Source organism: Apus apus, chromosome 3 (assembly GCF_020740795.1).
Source record: "Apus apus isolate bApuApu2 chromosome 3, bApuApu2.pri.cur, whole genome shotgun sequence".
NCBI lineage: Eukaryota > Metazoa > Chordata > Aves > Apodiformes > Apodidae > Apus > Apus apus.
Genome location: NC_067284.1, coordinates 22,832,428 through 22,857,135, shown reverse-complemented (window position 1 = coordinate 22,857,135; position 24,708 = coordinate 22,832,428). Strand labels below are relative to the sequence as shown.

General features: G+C 38.7%; 1 protein-coding gene across 3 annotated transcripts in view; it reads left to right on the top strand.

The window, feature by feature from the left end:
• LOC127382542 (E3 SUMO-protein ligase ZNF451-like) overlaps positions 1 to 21,182 on the top strand; it is a 34,549-nt gene extending 13,367 nt beyond the window's left edge. For 2 of the 3 annotated variants that reach the window (XM_051614303.1, XM_051614302.1), the window contains 6 exons: positions 457 to 2,117; positions 3,153 to 3,287; positions 7,221 to 7,351; positions 8,306 to 8,492; positions 17,720 to 17,794; positions 20,026 to 21,182. In XM_051614303.1, the coding sequence (XP_051470263.1) occupies positions 457 to 2,117; positions 3,153 to 3,287; positions 7,221 to 7,351; positions 8,306 to 8,492; positions 17,720 to 17,794; positions 20,026 to 20,078 (2,242 nt within the window). In that variant the 3' untranslated portion in view covers positions 20,079 to 21,182. Of the gene's footprint in view, positions 1 to 456; positions 2,118 to 3,152; positions 3,288 to 7,220; positions 7,352 to 8,012; positions 8,194 to 8,305; positions 8,493 to 17,719; positions 17,795 to 20,025 lie in introns of those variants that run through there. The other variant, XR_007888975.1, reaches the window with a different exon arrangement.
• Positions 21,183 to 24,708: the final 3,526 nt, after the last annotated feature.

Genomic DNA, 24,708 nt, shown 5'->3' with positions numbered 1-24,708 from the left:
TGAATGTTGACCTCCTGAGTGAACTATCAAAAAAACACTCCCTTTTTTCCCATGTCTTTTACCCTGCCTTACCCCACCCCCACAGTGCACTGCAGAATGCTGATCAATGTTTGTATCCTTTTTGTTACTTTCTCTGATGGAACAACTGAACTTGGTCTCTGTTCTACTATTTCTAAGTTGGCAGCATTTGATTTCTAAAATGTACTGAGTCAACAGCATAAGCACCAATCTAAGAGCTAGTTCTGGAAATCAGCACTGAATTCTGTTCAGAGTGCAGAGACTAGGTAGGCATTGCATGGTTTTGTTGACAAGCCAGCAGGTGAGCTAAGGTATACAAAGGACACAATTTCAACACACTAATGGTTGTAGCTACTTGGTATATTTCAAAGTACATCTGAAAGTTTAAAAATATTTCAGTTTATGATATAACCTCTGAATTTTTTTAATCTATTCCAGAACACGTTGTCATAATTCTGGACCTGTGGCCGTGTCAAAGAAGAGCATCTCCCAGGTTGCAGAGATATTTAAAGTGGAAGGTTATTGTGAGAACTGTGATAAACTGTTTGCTGATAAGAATCAGGTTATCCAGCATAATCAAACCACTCAGCATAAAATTAAATTTCTTACTACAGTGGAAGAGTCCATCTTGATGTTCTGTCATATCAATGGGAAAAATAAAAATCAGTCTCCTTTGTGCCATATTGTGGATCGGTCAAGACCACTGCTTAAGAGACATCTGAATGTGAATGAGTCTGTCAGTGAAAGGGAGTCTACTCCTTCAAAACAGAAGCGTGATTTAAAAGATAAAAATGAAGATCATGTAGCAAACCAAAGTCAAAGTCAGGCCAGTGCTTTCAAAGTAAAAGCCTGGTTTTGTGAATGCCTTCAAAAGTTTTTTACAGAAGAGTCAGTAGAAAAGCATATTTTATCAGCTAATAGGATCTGTCACAAGTGTGCTGTGTGTGGAAAACTTGCTGAAAATTCAAGCATTATCAGCCTGCATATGAGTCGATTCCATGGAGGAGCACACTTGAATAATTTTTTTTTCTGGTGCAGAGCATGCTCTGTGGATATTCTCAGAGAAGAGGATATTATGGGACATGTGACTAAATTTCATGGTGGACATAGTTACTATTATGAGCAAGAAGCTCTAGAAGATGAACCTATGCCATCCGCTTCTAATGCAGCATGCATTTCTGCAGATGAAAGGAAAGACTGCATTCCCAGTCCTATGGAAGTCTGCCCTGAAAAAAGCTCTATTCTTGGAAAATGGCAGTGCCGCATTTGTGAAGAGATGTTTGACTCTGAAGAGAGTGTTAAACAACATTGCATGTCCTTAGAAAGCCATGCGTTTCACAGATACTGCTGTGGCTTATGCAGAAATCACTTTCGGAAAATAGGAACACTACAGCGACACTGCCAAGAGCATCACAACAAGGAGATACAGACTAAATACTTCTGTGGCCTTTGTGGCAATCTCTTCTTTGACACAGAAGAAGAATTTCTAACCCATTATAAGGAGGTTCATAGCATGGACTATGCATTTGTGCCTGAGCAGATGGAAGTATCAATAAAAAAAGAAGAGGACTTTCTCCCAGTAGAAAAAGGAGACTTTTTAACCTGTGGTTGCCGGGCAACTTACGTCTCCAAAATAAACAGGAGGAATGATTATGTGAATTGTCAGAAAGCCATGCTGCAAAAAGGAAACTTATGGTTTCGATGTTGTGTCTGTTCTGCAACCGCACAGAATTTTGCTGATTTGAATGGTCATCTCAACAGTCACACATCAGTGAAAAGAAAGGGAGAAATGTATGTTGTTAGATGTGCTGCGTGCAACAAAAACTTTGATGATCTTCAGAGTGCCCATCAGCACTACCACATGAAACACTGCTGCTTACAGAAACCTAATCTGTCGAGTCTTGCATCAGAATCAGAAAATACAGTATTCAAGTTCACAGCAAATGGGGCTTGTGTGGACAGAAAACCTCACAAGCTAAAATTTCAAGCATCTCCATCCAAGACTCAGGGAAGACTACATTCATCTACACTGCAGGGACCAATAAAGGTAAAGAAAGAAAGAAAAGAAAACTCAGCACACTCTGAAGAATCTGGTGAAGGTTTGTAGGATTATTATTTTTTTTCGACATTAGAATTTCAATGTCAGAAGAAGTATGTAGCATACCATTTGCCTATATATAGTCTATAAATCAGCTTAGCATAGAGTATTTGTTATTTCTCAAAGCTGCGTTTCGAATTATCTGTATTTGTGTTTCCAGAACTTGGACTCACCAATTTATTGCTATACGCTGTATGTATGAAGTCTTAAAAAAACCAAAAAGTAGGCAGATGTGAGAATCCTGGGACTGAATTATTTAGTCTTCAAAGCAGCTGGGAGCATAATTTGGTGTTAAAAGAAAGGGGACAGTCCAGGACCCCAAATTGAGATCTAAGTCATAGAAATGTAAGCGTTGTCTATAATACATATTCAAGAGGAACTTGCTTTCTTTGTATGAATAAATACTTACAAGCCTGATAGTATTTTCTGTGTGGGCGTTCCTTCTTGGTTTCATTTAGCCTGCCAAAAAAAAGACTTATATTCTCACTATGCATTAAGGTGGATTTTTTTGCCTTTAGTATGCTAGTATTTTTCTTTAAAATCACTAAGAATGACATCAAGAATGCTTAAGGTTTACCTTCTATTAAAAAATGGGAGGTATTTTTAATTAGTCACAGTGTCATAATGTAAAAAGTATGTATTCAAATTTTTAATGTGCTTTTATGCATGGAAGCGATTAAATGTCACAGTCTTGCCATAGTAGGGGGTGCACAGTTCAATATTAAATAGACTATTAAAATAGTCAGTGCAAGATAACAGCTTTCTGTTCCTACCACAAAACTGTCCAGCTCTACACTCTACTACTACTCTACAAAATAGCTAGATTCTACTTTCTTCTATCTGCTTTGTTGCATCATTGAATGCTGCTTCAGTTGATTTAAAAACAATGCAGTCACTAAATAGGAGCATGTTTTGTAACCTTTAGCTTATAGAAGAATAGAATACAAGAATTTTCAAAAGCTTATCTAAATCAATGTATGTTGGCTGACCAGAAAGTCAGGTGAACTTTAAATGCACCCTTTTTATCCCATTGAAGATAATGACCTTCCTGATCTTGACTACCTGAGTACCATGACTCACATTGTATTGGTGGATCTGGACAACTGGGGAAGCTTATTCACGCAGCTGCCAGCTAACCTGAACCAAGGGACGTTTATCTGGGGCTTTCAAGGTAAAACCTGGTTGAAGGAAATAGGAAGATAAGATTAACAAATCTACTCAAATACTTGAGCAGAGACTCTTTGAGGGAATGAAGACCAGGAACAAGCAGCCACTAAGACTTCTTAAGCCACAGTGTCACAGGCACCATGTAATAGAAATATTCTTGAACTTTTCTAACTCAGTCTTAACCTCCTCTTCCCTTACGATTCCTTGTAAAATATTGTTCCAGAATTGCAAAACAGTTTAGGAATCTTTCTGGCTTCCCTGTTGAACTAACTTAGGCTGTATCATACTAGGTATTCATAATTGTTAGGACAGACATAATACTCAGAGATTGTTTTCTTCCTAACTTCCAAGTCCTTGTCATAATGTTATTTTTCTTTTTAGTTCCAAAAGGCATGGAACACTCTTGTACATGAATTTTGTTCTGTCTCTGGCTTGCTCCTTAAGGATGTCCCTGGTCACACTGTACATCCATAGGTATCTAGCACCTGAAAGATACCAGTAGTAAAACAAGGTGATTTGATGGAACTCATGTTGTTATAGGTTCATAAGAAAACTTTTTGCAAAGTCTACCAATAGCATCCCTTTAATTTGATCATTTTCCTTACCTGACTATGCTTGAAGCAACTTATTGTTCACCTTGTGCTTCTATTGGTTTTCTGTGTATCTGCCTTTATAATTATTTTACCTGTGGTACATCGAATACTTTGGTAAAGTCTGAATAAGGGATAGTTTCAAAATATTTATTGCCTGAAATATAGGCATGATCTTAACAGACTTGTAGGAGTTGTCAAGCTGTTTTTCACTTGGTAAACACCATTGCACTGCACCACTTCTTTACGTAATGCTTTTCATTACCTCTTACTTTAAAAGATAATCAGCATCCTGAAAGTTGAGAATTTCATGCTGCTGAGTTTGGACAGTAAGGCCTGTTGATGCCTGAATCACTTTTGTTTTTCCTCTTAGAAACGGGTATTTCAGTTAGCTGATGATGGCAGAGCAACTATGTCTGTTAGTGTGAAGTGTTAGTTCTTCAGACAGTCAGCTGTAGTCTAATGTCTGGTTGCTAGGAGTTCTGAGGATGAATCCTCTGATCTTCTCTCTTAAAGTAGATTATGCTCCTGAGTTTTGTGTTCTTCTCAGGCATTTCTGCCATAGCATTAGCTGTACTGTCATTTCCCAGCCTTTGGCCTCTCTGTACACTAACAGTATCCTTGTGCACACACACATACATGCACAAAGCCAGAGAAAATACTGATTCTTGGGGATTTAGATTATACCTAATCATCCTGGATTTCTGTGCCATCCTTGCTGCCTGGCTGCTCCATTTCTTTATATTCTCTTTTCTGTGTGGCTGAACAACATTATTGTTTGTTTTTACTGCCTTGTGTGAGACTTTGCCCAGCTTGACTTCTGGTCAAGTTGCACTTCACCTCTGCATTCCGTGACTTCTAAGGCTATTGTGATTTGGGGTTTGGCTGTGGGTTTTAATTGCTGAGGGTTTGTTGTTTGTCTATAGTTATTCAATCAACTTGGCCTGGGAAAAACATTTTTTTTCTTTTTCTACAGATAAGAAACTATTAAGAATCTTGTTTAAAGAAATGTCAGGCCTGATTGACATCTAAAGTCCAAAGCTACCCTATCTGGGTTTTATAAAGAATTATTTAGTAAATAATTTTTCACAGTTACGTCAAACTTTTCCCACTTGAATTCAGACACTTGCTTTCAGTTGTACTTTATTTAATCAAAACTTGTTTGTTATTAATTGACCCAAGCTTGCTTGCTGTGACATGGTCTTCTGTGCTGTTACTATTTTTTCCCAAGGTTAAAATGCCCTGTTTTGATTCAGTAATAAAAAACTGATTGAACCCAGGAATGTCTGAACTTTATGAGTGTCAGAAATGTCTCTCCTCTGACCTATTTAAGAAAGAAAAATAATCCATAATACAGTCTTAGTGTAACTAATCTATTGTTAGGAACCTCTATTAATACAATAATCTTACCCAGAGGTACCTCTGTGCTAGTTAAGACACTGTGCCCAGGGACGTTCCAAACACAGGTGCCTGCTGGCACAGCCTAACCTGTGTCAGTGCCACTCCATTTCTTGCTTCCCACACGGGGTTGCTGCATGCAAGCTATCTCCTGGGAATGGCCCCTGGAGCCCTTGAACTGATAAACCCATGCCAAAGAGTTAATGGTGGTTAAAATGGGCCATACTCAGCTCATTGAGGTCTTTAGCTGCAGAGCCTGGGAGCACTAAGGCACATCTGGATTTATTGTTGTAGATGCCCTCTCATAATGATGGCTTACAGAGTTATTTGATGTATGCTATTCTTGTCTCTTTAGCATGTGCAAATATCCCTGTCTCTTCTGATTTTTTTTTTCTGCATTTCCCAACGTTTCTGATTCTCTTTTACTATTTTTCTATGAAACTTTTGCATTATTTCTATTATTACTAATACAGCCTTAGCTTTGCTTTGAGTCCCTCCCTTGTATCGCCCAGGCTCTGTATGGTTTCTGTTTTCAGATACTCAGCTGTCTTTCACCCATTTGTGGTTTAGCTCCACCAGAGTAAATACAATTCTGTCACTGTTTTCAGCTGTCCGGGTCAAATGTTTATTTCATGTGTATGCAGCCAGAAGGTAGGGTTGGTAATTGAGTCTTTCTCCAATACCAGTTACCAAGGCTATCACAACAGATGAGAACAACTTGCAAATACAATTTTTCTTGTGGACAGACACCCCTAAATAGTTTCTCTGTAGTCTGTTAATAAATCTTTGACATAATTTTTAATACTCTCTTACAGCCATTAGGATGAAAAGGGAAAAGAAAAGCAGGTATTTAATTGCTTCTACTACTTTGTCAGACTAGGGGTGGGCAGCTTGGAATATGCAACCCTCTGTAGCCTGTTTACTTGAGCCTTATTTTCACTTGTCCTCACATGAAGCGCCATCAGTGACCTCTTTCACTTTCATTCAGTCCTTTCTTGCATCCAGCCACTTTTGTCACCTGGCAGATAAAGCAACTTTTTTTTTTTTTCTCCTCATTGCAAACCCACTATTTCTTAACAATTGGGAATCTCATTAAATTCTTATTCACTTCCTTCAAATTGTTCTTCCATTTGTTTTTCTTTCTATGTTGTCATAGTACCTGCAAGTTCCTCTGGGTTTCTATGTATTCTTGAGAGACTTGATGCTTCTTTTCTTTCCCTTGCAACCTGTTTCAGCCTGGTATTCTCTTTATTTGCAGCAGGTCTGTTACTCAGCTTGTCTGTGTTATCCAACTGTTTTCTCAGCTGGTCGCTACATGCTGAGAAAATTCCTGCATTGATTTCCCCCCCACCCCCACCAGTTGTAGGCTCATTTTGCTTATCCTTAACTTCATCCACATGTTTGCCAGGACTCTAGCATTTGATTTGGCTGTTGCTCCAGTTGTTGAATCTTATTTTTAAAGAGTTCTGACATGTGATGAGTCAGGCAGTTACAGTGCATTGGAAATAATCTTGGGCGTTACATTAGTACAGGATTCCCTAAGAGGAGCATTTCTGTTACTTGTCCTACCTTCCCAGAGCTCTTCTGCTTCTGCACATTAACTGTAACTTTGCTTAAAACTGGAAACAAATATGTCCTTGTGTCTAAGGGCATGTGATTCCTGTAAGAGAAGTTTTTCAGGATTATAAGAAAAAATAATACAAAATTGAAAGAGAGGATTTGTGTGGGATCAAGCTAGTTACTTTTTCCTTTTTTGCTTTCTAACCCAAGAGCAATCCTTCTGGGTTAAACATGGCTATGTGTTTATTTTAGCTTTCACATCGGTAAAAATAAATTCTGTCTTTAAAGCCAGATTTATCTTTTTTTTGCTTTCTTGCATTCTAAATTCATGGTGGCATTTCCATTTGGCCTTTTTATGTTGTACGTTTAATTTCTTCTTCACAATTTAGGAGGATACAGCACCTGGAAACCTCCAGTGCAGTGCAAAATTTACAATTCTCTTAAGAGGATTGGATGTTTCTTTCTTCATCCACGTTGCGGTACCCGAAGAGAAGCAGCAGACTTTGCTATCTGTGTTCATGTAAGTTGGTGTCCACTTTCTTGATTGCTGGGTTTTTGTATCCAGAGAAGAGTGGCAGGTGCCAATACCTGCTACTGATGTTAAGTACTAATTACATATTAGATTCTTAGATTCTCTTCATGTCACTTCTATGTCCACTAAAAAGAGAGAGAAAACTGCCAGTAAATTGAGTGGAGACAGCCTAATGAGAAGTGATTTACTCTTTTGGTTTTTTGTTTGTTTGTTTGTTTTGGTTTTGTCTTTCTGTAGGAAGAGTTAGCCAAAATAGGACATAAGTCTGTTGTGGAGGGGAAGGAGGCTGGTTAGGGAATGAAGCATAAAATAACCACAATTCTTATAGTTTCTGTTTCAGAGAATAACTTCAAGTAGGACAAAACTAGAGCCATCTTTAAGATGGAGTTGGATGAGTGCCAGTTTTGGAGACCTTGTTGGGGTGACAAAGAGTAGTGCCTCTGTTGTACAGACAAAAGGTTTTGGCTGGGTTGGAAGAGGTGCATGTGAAGGACAGAAATCTGGGATGCTGTGGGCACTCGTGTTCTTAATACAGCTTTATCAGTTAAATAAAATTACTTGATAATTTTACTTGAAATAAGCATGTTTTGCAACTGTGTTTTTATGTTGCATTGCACTTTTTTATGAGTCTTTAAAATGGTTTACACAGGTGACTTGTTTTATGTGGAGATAGTTCTGCAATGCTGCTTATTAGGAATTTCTTCTGTGGTCCTCTGTCCTGTTCTGGTAGCCATTTTCCATATCTATTATCATACAATAAATGCAGTGTCAAACTGTTGAAATAATACATTTCCTGGTGGTATAACATGCGTTGGACCACAAAAATGGAGGTAAGTTGCTGTAGAAGACATTGCTATTAAGAGCTGTTTTACAGAAAGCTAGCCAAACCTCATGAGATTAAATTTTATCTCAGTTGAACACTTGTAATTTGTTTCCATACAGGCTGGTCGTCTGGATGAGCATCTGCCCAAACAAATTCCTTTTACTGTACTTTCTGGAGACAAAAGCTTCCTGGAACTAGAAAACCAATTTAAGATGACCCAGCGGTCAGTTCGCATCCTCAATCCTCACCACATGGATGGAGACATGATGTGTGCCTTGCTAAACAGCATTTCAGATGCCGCAAAAGGTAGAATGTAAACATTAAACACGGTCTTTCCAGTAAACTGATAAGTTCTCTCCAATAAAAGAATGGAACGCTTGTGCCAGTAATACAAGCTGTTGCTTGATGCTTCTTGTATTGTATTTGTTTTTCAATTAAATATAGATCAGACAGTCAGTTTGCTTGGGGCAAGCTTTGAAACCAGACGTAATTAAGCATTTTATTCAACGTAACAAACTCAGTCCTCCCTGTATTCTTGATTATAGCAGGAGACAAATTGTTGCTTTGATTAGAAAACTCCTTTCTAGTGAGAGGCTGTTCAGAGAACTCTCGTGTGTATTTGTCAATTTGTACTCAAAATCTGCTTTGCTTGCTTGGTTCTGGGTCTGAAACAAACGTGACCCTACTAAAGCATCCTTATTTCTCAAAATATCTCTGCTTATTTTAACTCTCTCCTCCTGGTCATTTCCAGTCACTTGATATTTGTCTTTGCTGCCACATGACTCTTACATCTGTTTGGAGGAAAAATACCAATGAAAGTTTTTATGTTCTCTAAAATGCCATATTCTAATTAATGGCATGTTCAAATGATCACTCTTTTTATATAGAATAATCAGAGGTTTCAGCCAGCTCATTTTCATGTGAAGGATACCAGAGCTGAGCTGTGTTCTAATTCTTCTCTGTATTCTAAAATATCTTCAAGTAAAGTTTTCCTAGAAGACCATGTATTTCTCCATAGATACATTATTGCTTTTCCTGACTGCTTTTTGTGGTTTTGAAGGCTTGTAAATTGAGTGCCTGAACTGGCATTGATCAATTAAAGGGAAAAAGAAAGACAGGATAATTAAATGGTTTCCTGAAAAAATTGTCAGTGGTGAGCTGAAACTGATGTATGTGCTTCTGATACAGAGGAGGTGCTTATAGAGTTTTCTGGCCATGCCAGGCATTTACTGATCTAGATTTTTCAGCTGGGTTATGGAGATGTTATTTCCAGGCAGAAGCAGCTATGACCGTAAAATTCCTTGGCTTAGTTAATTACAGAACTGTCATTTTCACTAGTGCAGTTCATTTTGCTTGAGGGGGAATTTGCCATTTCTCCACAGTTAACCATAAAGCTACACAATGAACCACTGCATTCCCACTATGGTTTTTTTGTAGAGTGTATTGAAATTCCTAGACTGATAGATCTCTTCTAACGTAATTATAGCGATAACTGACTGTTAATGTGGGAGGATGTTTCTGCTTGGGAGCTTTGCATATTTTTGGGAGGCAGAGTTAGAAGAGAGCTGTAACTTGCAAGCAATCAATTTAAGTAAAATTACCTGTAAGTAGCTTTAACTATCGCAGCTTCTTTTTGTCTACAGTTTGTTGTGTCACTTAACTATATGAGACAGTGAGGAAAGAGGAATGACTGTTTGCTAGGTAAGGGCACTGTAGCTCCCTGCCTGGGTAGTTTTGCTAGTGTAGATTTACTTACTGGGGTGTACTGGCTCAGAGGCGATGACTTCAATCTAACCGTTTTCTGTGTATAAATTATAGTCCAGTATGTTTGTTTATATTGCTCTTGGTCTCAGAAGTTTCCTCATCTAACCCTTCTTTCAATGTCCTTTACTATGTGAATGTTTACTTTACTCTTATGGTGATGGGCACTATTGAGAGACACCAAACCTTAACTTAGTGGCTGGTCAATGTGCATCCCACTTAAGTTATGCATGTGAAAATTATTAATAATAATACTTTGAGCAGGAAAGTGATGGAATCTCATGTGAGTCCTTTGACTGTCAAACTTGTAAGCAACAGAATTGTCTTCAGCCTTCCTTGGTCCCTTTCTCCAGTCACTGTCAGCAGGGGGGACCCAGATGGTGAGAAATGCCTTTGTCTCCTGTCCTGTATTAAAACAGGACATTGGAAAATTCAGTTTTGATAATAGGCTTATGTTTGTTGCACTGTGGGATGATGTAGTTATCAAGAGTCTTTTTTTTTTTTTTTAAGATAAAGCAGCTGCAAAATACATGCCTTGCTGTGTGTCTTTGCAGGATCAGCAGGGATTTGCAAGTCTCATTGTGGCAAGACCAGTATTGAAGGGCTGAGATGGAAAGTCATGCATCATAGGCTGGTATAACCTGTTGTCCTGTTAAAGAAATGCAGTTGAATATAAGGAAACGTAAACAAGAATTGTTTGCTTAGTGACTTTCTCAAGCCTGTGGCTGTTATTCTGAAGGGAGAAACAAGTTTAGAAGTTACCACAGAGAATTGCATTGAAAAATATGACAGTTGTTGGTATTGGGTGAGCTTCATAATGAAAAAGCTATTTCTCTGAATTGTCATCACAGAGCTAGCAGTAGTGTGTGAGGAACTGGACTGTGTTTGGATTGTGGCAGTCTCTGACAGTTGCACCTTTTGAATCATTTTACAATGTCAGCAGAAGTGCTGTGGGAACTGTCGTACATGCATTAATTTTAAAATAAATAAATACAAATAAAAGCTCCTGCATGTGTGGTAATAGGATACCAACTCTATGTTACCTTAGGAGACCATTGGCTGTAGTGGGAGCATGAATTTCCTTTGAGGTGTGGAAAAAGTAGGCAAGATGTTTATTTGCATATGTTCGTTTCTACTGCTAAAGTTGAGTTCATAAATACAGAAGGGTTTTTTGCCTTTTATGCTGAAGGCACAACACATGATGGGAGATTGATACATGATAATGGAGTGTGGTTTGAGAAGGGTAGAAAAGTGTTTTCAGTGTCTTCCTTTGTAATTCCTTTGCAAAGAAAAGTTTGTGACATGCAGAAAAAGACCATTATTCCCTTGTCTGACTTGAAACCTAGTCGTGACAGTACTGCTACAGCTTATACTTTTTATGAGTGCTGGACTATGTTGAGGGCAAAGCTGATGATAGGTCTTCATACATTCCCAGCCTGACAGTGACAGGAGTGCCACAGCTTCTTGGTTGAGAAAAATTATTTTAGTGCAAGTTGATGGCTTTATCTTAACTGTATTTCTCACAGTCCTATTCAAATGAGATTGTTTATTGACTGAGCTCTTACGTAAAACAGACCTTTTTTAAAAAATAAGAGGAGCTTATTTTTTGAGTATTTCTTCTTTGTTTTAAAGAGCCAGGCTGTCTCATGAGACTGTCAAAATCAATGGTGCAGTGATACACTGTATTGTCTGCCAGATAGCTACTGTAGCTCTTTCACTCACCCATAAAGTTCTCTACTGTGCTCAAGTGGAGTTGTCAGCTTGCATCTTCACTCTAGTACTACTGCCTGAAGTGTTTAAATACTACTGAATGTGGCTTCTATGAGAGTTTGTATTTGGAAGAACAGCATTCCAGTTCATTTTGATGAATACTTCTAAGCTTCTTAGCTCACACTTTGCCAAATAGCTTTTGGTGTACATACAGCCAACAAAATAATTTTAGTTAGGAATGAATTTACAGAAAACATTGAAAAGTCAAGCAATTATTTTCAGTGTTCAACTTTTTGTGGGTCTTGAGGTCTATTATGAATATTCTATCTGGCCCCAGTCTCTGCTGTTTCCAAACCGTCAGTTAACACAGATTACAAATGACTTAAGACAGGTCATAGCCTCCAGCCCCCACTGTCCAAAGAGAATGAATGTGAAGGGCATGAGCATCTCCAGTGTGATGCACCATGAATGGATGATAGTTATTCTAGTAAGCATTTACATTGTCATTACAGTGGCCACAGCCTGTTGCAGTAGGAAGTTATAAGAAAGTCACTCTTGAGTTATAACCCCGTGTTTAGCTACAACAGTAAGTTACTGTTGGCTTTGGTATGTCAGTGGCATCTCTTGTGTGCATCTTTAAATAAATGTGTATGGCCTTGGGAGAAAGCAGTGTATTGATACTTGAGATAGTAAGTCTGAACAAGAATTGTAGCCCAGTGGATGAACTGGGAAGACATCACCACTTGGATCATACAAAAAAAAAATATTTTTTTTAAAAATCCTCAAGGCTAAATTTAATCTGGCTGTGAATTTTAGGGAGGTGTCTAAGGTGAAGATTAAATGGAAGTCTGAGTGACCATTATGGTATTGGTCACAGCTTCCAAAAAGGGCAGTCCGAGGAGGGTGAGAGATTGAAAGGTTTATTTTTAGTCATGCTACACTTGAAGGAACAGATGAATTAGCATCTGTAGGGAGAGACACATAGAGTGAAGCTTCAGTGTGCGTGGAAGAAGAGAGGTCTTGTGTATTTGTGAACCCTCAGCAGGGAGTAGCTGTACTTGCATTTACAGAGGATGTTACCTTAATGAAGAAATGGGGAGAGTAAAGCAGTAAGTATTGTGGAGAAGTATGTGAGGAGGATCCTCCAGGGGCATACGGAAGAAGGAATAAAGGAAGGGGTTCTGGAGCCGAGGAAGAATATTTTAAAGGCAGCATGATCACGCATACTGAACATGATTGCAAACAAAGGTAAGGCTGCAGTACTGATATTAAGATTTTGGCTAAGTAGTTATTAGAATCCTGAATGAGGTAACTGCTGTAATAATGCTGTAAATAATGCTGTATTGAAGGTAAGGCAGCACTAAAACTTCAGACATCCAACTGTAAAAGGAAAAGGGTCTTTGCCTGGAGATACAGTGAAATAAGTGGGATATTAATATTTCTGTTCATTGGGAGGGGAAAGAAGCAGATGAAATTAGTGAAAAGACCAAGAGAAGGAGCATTGAAGGAGAGAAGTGGCAGTAGGGTGTGAGAGTGTACAATGTGTGAAATAGTCAGGAGGTGCTTTAAGTGATGTGGAATGGGAGGAGGACTAAGGCCGGGGAAGGGAAGTCGAGTTTCTAGTGAGACAGAAACTGGTAAACCTGATGGAAATTATTAAGGGGGTGGTGGTAACTAGGGAGGTTGCAAGAGAAGAAGGTCAGCTATATGGGGGGAATTCTGCTGAGCCATATGGAGAATTAATCCAGATTCAAGCTGTGGTGCTTTGATGTCAGGACACTGGGTGGCGCTTGCATTCTGGGAAAGCTTACCAGTCTCTTCCCAGAACAGATGTCTATGAGACACTCATGAAACGTCAAAAAATCACTAACTTTATAGGTGGTAGGAAATACAATATTTCTGATATCTGAACTATATATTAATTCAGAATTTTCTTTCCTGTTTTATTGGTCTTCAAGCAGGAACTGGGCAATATGTGAGGTCAATAGTGAGCAGTAGAATTTCTTTGAGGGAATAGGTGTGGATGGTCAGAGTTTCTTAGTTGCTGTTTATTTAACAAAATGTACCGGAGAAGAGGCCATATCTTACATCTCTTGGCTGAAGAACTGGGCAATTGCTTTTCTTCTCACCCCAGAGGTGTTAGGAACCACAGAATGTGCTACGCATTTTAACAGGAGATACAGGACATGCCAGATTTCTCCACATTAAACATTCTTATTACTCTTCATCATCAGAAGATGCCAGCAGTACCAAGAGTATATACTGATGAAGTGTGGGCTGGATGAGCAAACTGAGAGTTGGATTGAAAACTGGCTAAATGGCCAGACCTGAAACATGGTGATCAGTGGCGTGAAGTCCAGTTGGATGCAAGTAACCAGTGGTGTACCCCAAAGGTCAATACTGGGTCCAGTCCTCTGTAATATCTTAATTAGTGACATAGATGGTGGGGTAGTGTACTCTCAGCAGGTTTGCTGATGACTCAGACTTGGAAATGACAGCTAATATACCAGAGGATTGTGCTGCCATCCAGAGGAGCCTTGACAGGAGAGAAATGGAACCTCATGAATTTCAGCAAGGAGAACTGCAAAGTCCTGTACCTGGGGAGGAACAACCCCAAGCACTGATATATAAAGACCAGGGGTCAAACAGCTGGAAAACAGCTTTGCAGAAAAGTACTTGGGGTCCTGGTGGACACCAAGTTGACCATGAGCTGATAATGTGCTCTCATCAAGAGCAAGGCCAAGGATGGCTTGGGCTGCCTTAGGAGGACTGTTGGCAGGTTGAGGAAGATGGTCCTTTTGCTTTGCTCAGCACTGGTAAGGCCATAACTGTCAAGTTCTGAGCTCCCTAGAACAGTATATTTTTAGTAATAATCAAAAGTTGTCTGGACATAGTCTTCGGCAGCCAACTCTAGGTGATCCTTCTTGAGCAGAGGGCCTGGACAAGGTGACCTCCAGAGGTCCTTTCCAGTCTCAGCAATTCTGTGGTATTTGCATGGAGTGTACTCTTAACTGGAATCCAAGATCTTGTTGAGAGCAGAGTTCAGTCACAGGGTACAGACACACTATGGGCAACATTTGATCAAGAACAATGACAATCACATGTGGAAAAGCAGCCTGGTCTCTTCTGACTTGAAAATGTATCGCTCAGTCATTTGGCATTTCCTTCTCTTTAGTTGATAAGGGGTGAGTACCACCCTAACAGTTCTTGTTGTCTAGTCCCTAAATGAAGCTGAATTCCTGCCCCTACCCCTTCATTTGTTGAAGCATTTCTGCCTAGGATTTTTGCCTGTGGATGACTTTTCTTTTGGCTGTTACAGACTTATTCCTGATGACCATAGAGACACATCAGAATATCTTAAAATTCTCAATTATACTTCTTTTGCACCGTTAGCCTTTGCTCTGTGTAGCTTTGGAAAGGGTAGGAGCAGGGGGACAGCTGAGGACAGCTAATAACCATGATTTTTGGTTTTGCATAAGGGAACTCTCAATATAATGTGAGATACTGACAAGCCTTTGTGTGAAAAGCTCCCAAATAACATTTGGCTCTTTGCTAACCTCTTACTACGTTAACTTGCACCAACTCGAAGATTGAAAATAATTCAGCAACTGCCTTCCTGGGAAGCTGTATGTGTGTTAATACAGTTAGGTGGAGGGGAGAGAAGTCTTGCAAATAATGAGTGGTGATGGCAGAATGTAGACCCTGAGCTGAGTTTTTCCCCCCTCTCAAACTAAAAAGATCATAATTGCTAATTGTTTCCAGGTTTTATAGTTTCTGGCAGTGGAATGGTGTTTCTCTGCTTTAAGCAAACCTGTTCACTGTGATGTTACATCTATGAAGTAGTATTTAGATATTGCATATGAGGTCCAGCGATAAATCATGGGGCAGGCAGTTTGTTTTATAATATTTAAATGCTTTCCATGCCAGTTTGCATATACCTCTGTTCCTATATGAATGTGTCCCCTGTGTTATTACAGTGGTTTAATTGAGATGGTGTGACTAACAAAATGTTTCAGCAAGATGAGATGCATTATTAATACATAAGATGAATCCTAAGCTTTTTCTTAACTAAAATAATAATTCTATCTACAAATCCTCTTTTAGCATTCGTAGCTGTCCTAATTGACAGTAAAGTCAGCTACTGATCTGCTGTATGCTGAAAAATTAGTATCAAGTTAGCCTGTTGCCTGGGTCAGGAGAGCCAGGAGTAAGCAGGAAAGTGCTGTCCTCTTAAGAGCATGTCAGGGGGTTGCCATCATGGCTTCTGTGGTAAATGCTAACTGACTCTATAACCAGCTCCAGGAAACTTTCCTTCTTTAGATCCTATCTGAAAGAAACTGCTGAATTTCTGAGTACTCTCAGTACTGCTGTTTAACTATCTATGCAAGATGCCATTCAGAAGAATAACTGAACTGCCTTTCCTGTTTGCTAGTATCTTCTGTCACGTTGCCTAAAAAACCCCCAGAAATCTTGAGCAAAGTGCTCTTAATAAATTTTTATTTGAAACAGAAGCAAACCAGACACTCAGTTTTACTATTCCTTACTGCTCTCAAAATCTCAATGCTTCCATTTTTCTTTCTCCAACAATTAGTTAGGGAGTGACTGTTTCAACTGTTACACCTCTAACAGGTACAACACTTTTTTAGAGCAGTTTGAAGTGATCTTCCAGGCTAGAAGATTAAAAGGTGGTTAATAAGGAAGAAGGCACTTGTGCAAAGCCTTTTCTTTGTACTTTTTCCTCCCTTTAATAAGTGATTGTAATTATATTTGTTTGGATTGTGTGGATTTTTCTTTCTTTTGCTTTGTTTGCTTTGGAAGATGATTTTAAAAAATAGTATCTCTTCTGCCCAGGGGTAATAGGCAGCTGCAAAAAGGATTCCCAGTCAGTCTGCCAAGTGACTGGAGAAAGACCATTTTAACTGCAGTGTTAACAACTATTTCTGCCATTTTTGTGGGCTCCTCATCTCTGTTTGATAACAGCTGTTTGTATTCCTGATATTAGGAAAAAAAGGTATATGTGTCAGTGGTTTGAAAACAAGTTTTAGAAAGTGTATCTGTCTCTTTGAAAACCTAATTTGGGTGATTTAAAATGCCAGAAGTCACACAGTCAGTATATTAGATGTCCATATTGGAATGTTCTTTTCCAGTAAACATAATCAGAAGTACATTGGTGTACTAATAAATATGACTGTAAGGGAAATGCTTCTGTTGATATGATTGTAGGAGACCTAGTTGATTGTGAATACTTTAAAACCTGTTACAGAGATCATCTCTGAAAATACTAATAGCCTGTAGCAGGAGAATGAGTGCTTTACGTGACTGACTCGTTGACTTGTTTATTTTTTAACCTGCAGTTTACTGAGACTGTTTACAACAAATGGAAGTAAAAAACAAACCACCTTAGGTAGACCAATCCATACTAGGCACTTGAAAATTGAGCTGATATTCTGTAGCTGAAAACCAGCCTCATGAGGAGTTTTATTTAAATAGGGAAGGTGGTAAGAAGCTTGGCTTGGCTATGATGAGTTAACAGATTAAGCAAATCTATTTTTTTTCTTCTGTGATATTTGAACAGTATCTGCTAAATTGCACTGCACAATTGAGTTCTAGCACTCTGCTGCTCAAGCGGAGTGTTGAAGCAACAAAATACAACTAAGGTCATGTGTAGGCAGAGACACACTATAGCACTTTTTTCTGTATTTAAATCCTTGATACATTTTGTAGAAGGTAATGTCTTTTTTTAATTTATTTTTTAATAACTGAGTATTGCAAAAAAGCAAAAGCTTCTACAGCTATTATTTCTTGTTACCACTTTAAAATAATAGAAAATTGAAGCAGTCTGCCTTCACATTTTGGGGAGAATGGAAAGAAGGTAGCTGAAAAATAACTCTTGAGTTACTGTCTTAAACGCTAACACATTTTTCTCTTGATTTCTCAGATCAGAACAAGTGTATTTCTTCAAATCCAACCTGCGTTGTGGTTACAGTAAGAAATGCAAGAAGGGACTGTTAAAGTTTTTATTAGAATCAACGTGTAATTTATCTTTCCTTTGTGCATTTAAGGTTCAGATAGCGAAGAGGATGAAGATCTCAAACTAACAGTGAAGAAGAGCTTAGAAGAAACAAAGAAACAGGAAGGTCTGTTAATTTTTACTTTTCTGTCTTCAGGAGTTTTATTAATTATGGAAGGTACAGAAACTAAACTTTAAATCAATTTTATGGCAGGTGACCTCTTAGGAATAGTCTCTAAAATATGCTGGGCAATCTTGAGTAGTTAAGAACACTGTGTTGGGTTATAAAGAAAATAATTCCCTAACCAGAAAAGTATGTCACCAGACTTAAAATGTATTCTACTGGTGCACCACAGGTTATTGTGCAATTGAAACTTGACTGAGCTCACTTTGCACCAGTTTAATATGACGGCGTTGATTCCGAGTAGGAATACTGACTGAATAGTTGAACTTCTAAATAAATACTTCAAAGTTAGGTATTAAATCTCAACAAAGCACTCTGGTCTCCTAAAGGAGCTGTAGATTTATGCACAAGTTTGAATCAGCAGGTCAGCTGTCTACTCACATCATATCTTACCTTATTGAAATTGTTTTCATCCATTTGCTGTTGTGTTTAGTTGTGGTGCTTATACAATGTAGTCATTAATTTTTGGGGACAGACTAGAGTACACTTTGAAAATAATGTGTTGTTTAATGGCTTGACTCTCCCCTTCTACTTGATGGAAATTTAAATGAACTAAAAAAAAATAATCAATAATTTGTATAAGGTCAGTGATAAAACTGATTGCTCTGGCCCAGGGGGGTTGGACTCGATCTCCAGAGGTCCTTTCCAATCCCTACCATTCTATAACTGAATTTTATATTCCCAGAATTTACTGAGTTTCAAGTTTACCAACTGTTACAAAATAGTGTTACTAAATGTCCAACATACTCATCTACAGTATTGAATGCCATGCTCAGGTCCCTCTCACACTGGGTATTGCCATCAGGGATAGCAGAGGCATTTGGTGCCCACAGGAGGTCTCAGTGCTGATGCTACAGTGCTTGAAGCCATCAGATCTTAGGAAGCAGCCTGCCTTCAGCTCTGTTCACTGCTGCCTGTGTGGTTAATGGCAGCCCCAGCATGGGGTAAGAGGGAGTGAGGAGGCAAGATCAACCTTAGAAAGGGGTAAAAAGGAAAAATCACCAGTAACTGCTGGAAGAGGAGAAAGCAATAAGCAAGTGTAGGAGGCAGAAAAAGCTGCTTCGACAGCCCCAGAGAATTGAGGTCAATCCAGGTATCACTGGAGCAAACTGCATTAGCAACAGAGTCAGAGTTTGGAGCTTATTCCTGATTCTTGCACATGCTTTTAATGCAGGCAGTTGTTTTCAAATGGCTTTCTGCTTTATTTTGGTTTCAAAATTTCTTTTTTGTTTCTGTGACTGTGTAATGTTTTCCTTTCAGAAGTTAACCTCTTTATCAGCAGTATCAGGTTTTGCAAGAAAACCCAGGTGAATAAATATGGCTCTGCTGACATGAGAGAACATTCGTTGATGCTATTTCTCTTCCAGATCTAGGCCTTGCATAAAACAGCCCAGCAATAATTAAAGTTTTACAATCTGTTATGTTAATGTATATAATTATTCTGTTTCCTTTGTCATAAGAAGAGACAGCTTTTGTAATACGATGTGCTTGTGTCCTCCTGAAGATGTTGATGCATAATACAAGAATGACAGTCTGTCTGAAAGCTGCTTTGATTTTTCCAACTATATCACTGTTACTAATATTTACTGTACATATAAACCTTGTCTTACTTTTAATTCACTAACACCAAACAATTAGTGCCCAAACCAACCCTGATCTAGACTATTCTTACTTTTGATGTGACTTTTTCTCTACTTACGTCTGGCCTTCCTAGTAAGAATGACAATATTGGTGCCAAGTTAGAATGTACATAAGGGAATATCTATTGACAAGGAAATGGAATTAAAATACTGAAACCTCTCTACTAGTTTTGTGCATCTGTCTTTTTTTTAGTACTTTATTATTTTTCTTGGTGCATACATATGGGTTCTAATCTTGGTATTGTTTTGACCAGGAAGTATATAGGTGCTAATCTATGGGCTTCCCCTAGTAAATAGAGGGAAAGATTGTACAAGTTTTTCCTATATTTTGAAATGTTGAAAAGAGAGCATAAGACAGCATGAGGGGAAATATTTCATTCCATTTCTTTACTGGTATTTTTTTGCAGTCTACTGGCATTGCCCACAGAAGTAACTTGTTGTTTTATGTAATGATATTAATATAGTTGTGTTTATGACTAGTTATCAACCATAGTTTCTGATTATAATCGGGGTGGTTTTTTTTAATTTATACAGAGCAAGATGCAGAATTGGAAGAAGCTATCAAGAGAAGCCTTGAAGAAATGTAAATGAAGATACTTCAGTGCACTAATACCCTGTCATCAGAGCTGCTCACAAAAATGGAAGCTTGTTCATCTATTTGCAAGGGCTGAGCGATACCACTTCAAAAACACATCTGTATTTTGAATTGCTAGATTTATAACCTGATGTCCTCTGTCGTGCTGATTAACAGCTAGAGTTTATGGCTATCCCCTCCAATATATTGTGTACAATCAAAATACATTTCTAGCCTTTGTGTATTCTGTTTCTAATGGGTGATGACTAAGTCTGTCTCTCCAGTCTAGCTGTATAAGTTGTTGCCTAATCAGTAGGCTGGTCTTACTAGGTATTTTGGGGTTTAAATTGTTGTTTGTTTGTTTGTTTTTTAAATTGGTTCTTGTATTTAATTTTTCTGTCACAAAATGTCATTGTCTTTATTTACTTTTCGTATGGTCTTTGCAAGAGATAAAAATAGTAAGCTGCAATTAGCTCAGATTTGCCTAGCTAATCTTGTTATAAAGAGAAGCTTAGATCCTGGGTTTATAAATTGAACATAAGGCCTAACTCTTGCCTGTGGTCAGTGTCACCACAGACCACAGTTTTGTCTGTGTACTGTTTGTTACAAATGTCAGAATCAGGACCACAAGCTGTACAGTTAGTTTGTTAGCTTTATTTTTATAAACTTGTATGTTTTTTCCATAGTAGCATGGTAGAGTGTTGAATGTGATGGCTTAAAGTTTAGCAGGTTCAGTTCCTCTCCCTTATCTGAGGCTGGAACAACTTCTTAAGGGAACAGAAGCTAAATAAATGTTCTAGTTCCTGTTTGGAATAGATGTGAGAATTTAAGCTGTGTTATTGCTATATACCATTGTCTTTGCTACCCTCTGTTCATGAAGAGGTGGCCTAGGATAAATGAATGTAAATGTGTTAATTATTTTTGTACTGTCCTTATTTTAAGGTGAGCAATTGTTTCTGTGTTTAAAACTGTCTATCCCACCTTTTCCAGTTCCTTCATTTACAAATACCTATGCAAGCTGTCCAGCTTTACCAGCCTGTTATACTTCAGTTAATGATTGCTGTCAGTCATTAAGAAATCTAAATGTAATAAAATGTTGGCTTCATTTTTTAAATTACTACTCATTAGTTTGTGAGTTTGATTCTAACTGCTGTAAATAAAAAATTATTATGCAAAAAAGTATTTGTTGTGGAGAGCAGGACAAGGGGAAGGCTAGGTTTTTCTCACTCTTTGATTCCAGAAAGTCAGAATAACTACAGCTGTGTGTCATCATGGTTAGAAAAGACAGAAAAATGGCAATTATATCTGGATCTTGATTGGAAAGAAATAACTGCTATCTGTGAAACAAATAGAATCAATGAAGAACCTAGTTAATTATATCAGTGCTCATTAGCAATCATAGAATCTGGAGAAACTGTTCAAACACCAGAATATAGTTTGAACACTTCTGGTGCATTTGCCTCTGACACCCAAGTGTTAGAGTGAGCAGGACTTGTCAATGTTTTTCCCTTGTGCCTGCTGCTTGCTTTCCCACTGCACTCTCTGGATTTATCACACCCTTGTTCAAATCCGGGTGTGTAGTTCACAGTGCTGCTGAGAAAGCCGTGTTGTGGAAGATTCTGAGTTGCCTTTAGGTACCAATACAGCTAAATCAGTTCCAGAATTTTTCACACCAAGTCATTCTAATAAAGGGTAGAAGTGAGAGAGAAAACAATTCTCATCCTTAAAAGCATCACAGTCTTTGGGCATTTTGTGGGGTTTTTTCAGTGCAGACCCTAAAGTTACAAATTACTTTCACATGAAAAAAATATTTCAGCTTGAGAAAGTTACTTGCTTGGCTCAACAAGTGTTTAAAACCTGGGTAAGATGGTCTTCTCCAGAGTCTGCTGTGTTAGCTTTTGATAATTTGCATTATTCCTCCCTTTACAAGTTTGCTTGTACCTGATGGGCTATGACTTAATTGGTTCCATAAAAAACAAAAAGAAGCCATGTGTGCACACACATTCTCTATACTTGGAGCTCCACTAACACTGGTGCTATGGCTTTCATGAAACAGCTAAATAGAGGTCTAGTCTCTGTATTCTTATGTTAGAAGTTGTCTCCAGAATTACCGTCTTTAAAGTTGTCCTCATTTTCTTTGGTCTCTTATAGGTTCTCGTAACTCTGACATTTTTCTTTGCAGAGTTTTCTGCCATCACAGGCTTGTGATACTTCTGTTGTCAGCAGCACAGAGAAATTTGATTCTTAAAACACTGCATGTACAGGCATATGACTTGTTACTCATGAACGTTTTGTAGTACTGCGCCTTGTTCTTCAGCTGGAAAAAGGTGTCTTGTAAATGGTTGTGTTATAGAATGTAATGTTTCTGGCTGGAAAGTCTTGTTTAACTGGCTGAAATTTTTGAGGTTTGTCCTGCATATGCTGGGAGATTTGTCAGTATATACAAGCATAACTCATCTATTAAAAAGAGCTCGCCCAGCATCCTTCATGGACTAGAAGTGATTTGCCCTGCCCTTTTTAAGAGGACCTGCTTTTGTGGTGATGTTTAAGTTCACCCTTCAGTAATGTAATGCTGTGGTGCTTTTTCATATCTCTCTTAAATGAGGAAAAAGTCCAATCTCCACCTTGCTACCACCAGCAAGTTCATTTTAAGGCTGTTTAATTTCTTTATGGTCCATGCATAAGTTTTACAAAACTGACATTGTGACAAGTCAGGATTGGCTGAAGGCTCTTATCTCTGGTGATTTGTATGCCATATTCTTTCATGTCAATCAAAATCCCTCTTGGTCATATTTAGAGACAAAAGGAGATGCCAAGTAAGTTAGCGCAACTGTTTTGGAAGTTGACAGAGCACTAGAACACCACGCCTGCCCGGTTGCTTCTGTAGTTTAATAAGATTTAAAAAAAAAACACAAACATTATCTTACTGTAAGCTACTTGCTTTGTGTATGTTTTTGGGTGGTGGGTTGATTTACTTAGTTCTTCAAGATACTCGGAAATGACCACTACTCTTTCTATAGCGGTCACAGAATGCAAACCTTTACCGAAACTTTACCAAATATGGTGAAGTTTATGGAGGCACGAAGTTACACCGGCTTCTTTCTTAAAAGGAAAGTGTTCTATCATCTCTGTGCTGGCCCAGCAATGTTTACAATGACTTCTGTAAATTGGAAGGAGGTGAAGAGGATGGATGACGAATTGTTTCAAAATTAATTTAGAAAAATTGGCTGACATTAGCACACAGATACTTTGTGACAGTTCTTTTCCAGCTAAGTAGCTTTATTAAAGTCTACATCTGCATATTTCTTTGATGCTTCTATACCTCAAGTTTCCTGTAGAAATTCTTAATTCATGTGGTTCAGAGCTCAGTTGTAACAATCTGAGTCAAGTAACATGGTCCGAGCTGTTGTAAAAGTGGACATAAACAAGTCAGAAAATTCATGGCAAGTGGCAAATACACAGTCGGTGCACTCAGACAGCAGATTGCTGCATGTGTGGAGATTGTTCCTCTTGTAGGTCTGTGCAAGTTCACTCTCACTGCAGTATCCTAATTTCTGGCAGCCCTTCTGTTTGTTTTTTTGCTCAGAGTTCTATCAGCAATTGTCCAAGTATCTGCAGCTGTACAGAATGCACTGGCTCTTTTACTAGGCAGTTTTCCACTCTGTGAGAATGAATTGCTGCATGCCCCGAAATGGTCACACTGGCTCTTCAGATTGCTTCTCAGATAAGGACTTCATTCAGACTTCTGACAGGCTTGGGACCTCAGGGCTTGCCTACACAGTAAAATGACTGCGACATGTGTAGGCAAACCCAGGGCTAGCTTTAATTAGCATTGGTAACAATAGCAGTAAAGACAGTTGCACAGGTTAAGCAGGTGCTAAATGAGGGGGCAGGCTAGTGTGATGGCAGGTACCTGTTTTGATTGAAAACATATAAAAAAAAAATCACATTGGCCCATCTTTGCTGCTATTGCAGTGCTGGGGAGACTGCAAGCTGGTTTTGGTTGGTTTGGTTTGCGAGCCATGGTTGCATCCTTCTACTATGTATGGGAACTGTTGTGTTTCCATAACATCTGCATATAAATAAGGTTCCTCAGATGAAGAACTGGGACTGGAAAATAATCTGGCATGGCATTGCTTGGGTGTGGACTTTCTCTTTGATCCTATTCCATGACAGCTCATGTGTAAGTGTTAGGGTATGTGACAAGGTATGTATCAGGATTTGGAATAAGGCAAAGGTAGAACTAAGGTGCTACTCAGCAGTGTGACAATTTGTAGTGCTTTTGGTGTAGATATTTCCCTGGCTCTGGGACTTGAAATACATCAGACACCAAAACCAGGGAAATTTGTTGTTTCTGTTACAGTGACCCTGTGTGTGTGAATGAGGCTCCTCTCTACATTGCTCTGTTTTCCACGTGGTACCCATTTTATACGATCCTTACGATTTTTTGTTACTTTAAACAAGAGACAGCCAGTGGCTTCACTGCGGAGGTGGGAGTGCAGAGAGAAGCCATGATGTACACACCCTCTCATGTTCTTCTCACTGGTGCCCATAGCCAGAGCAGGGTGGTGCAGTCCATCACATGCACACAGCTGTGGAGAAGATGAGGACATATGCTTGGCAGCATCAGCAGTCCAGACCTG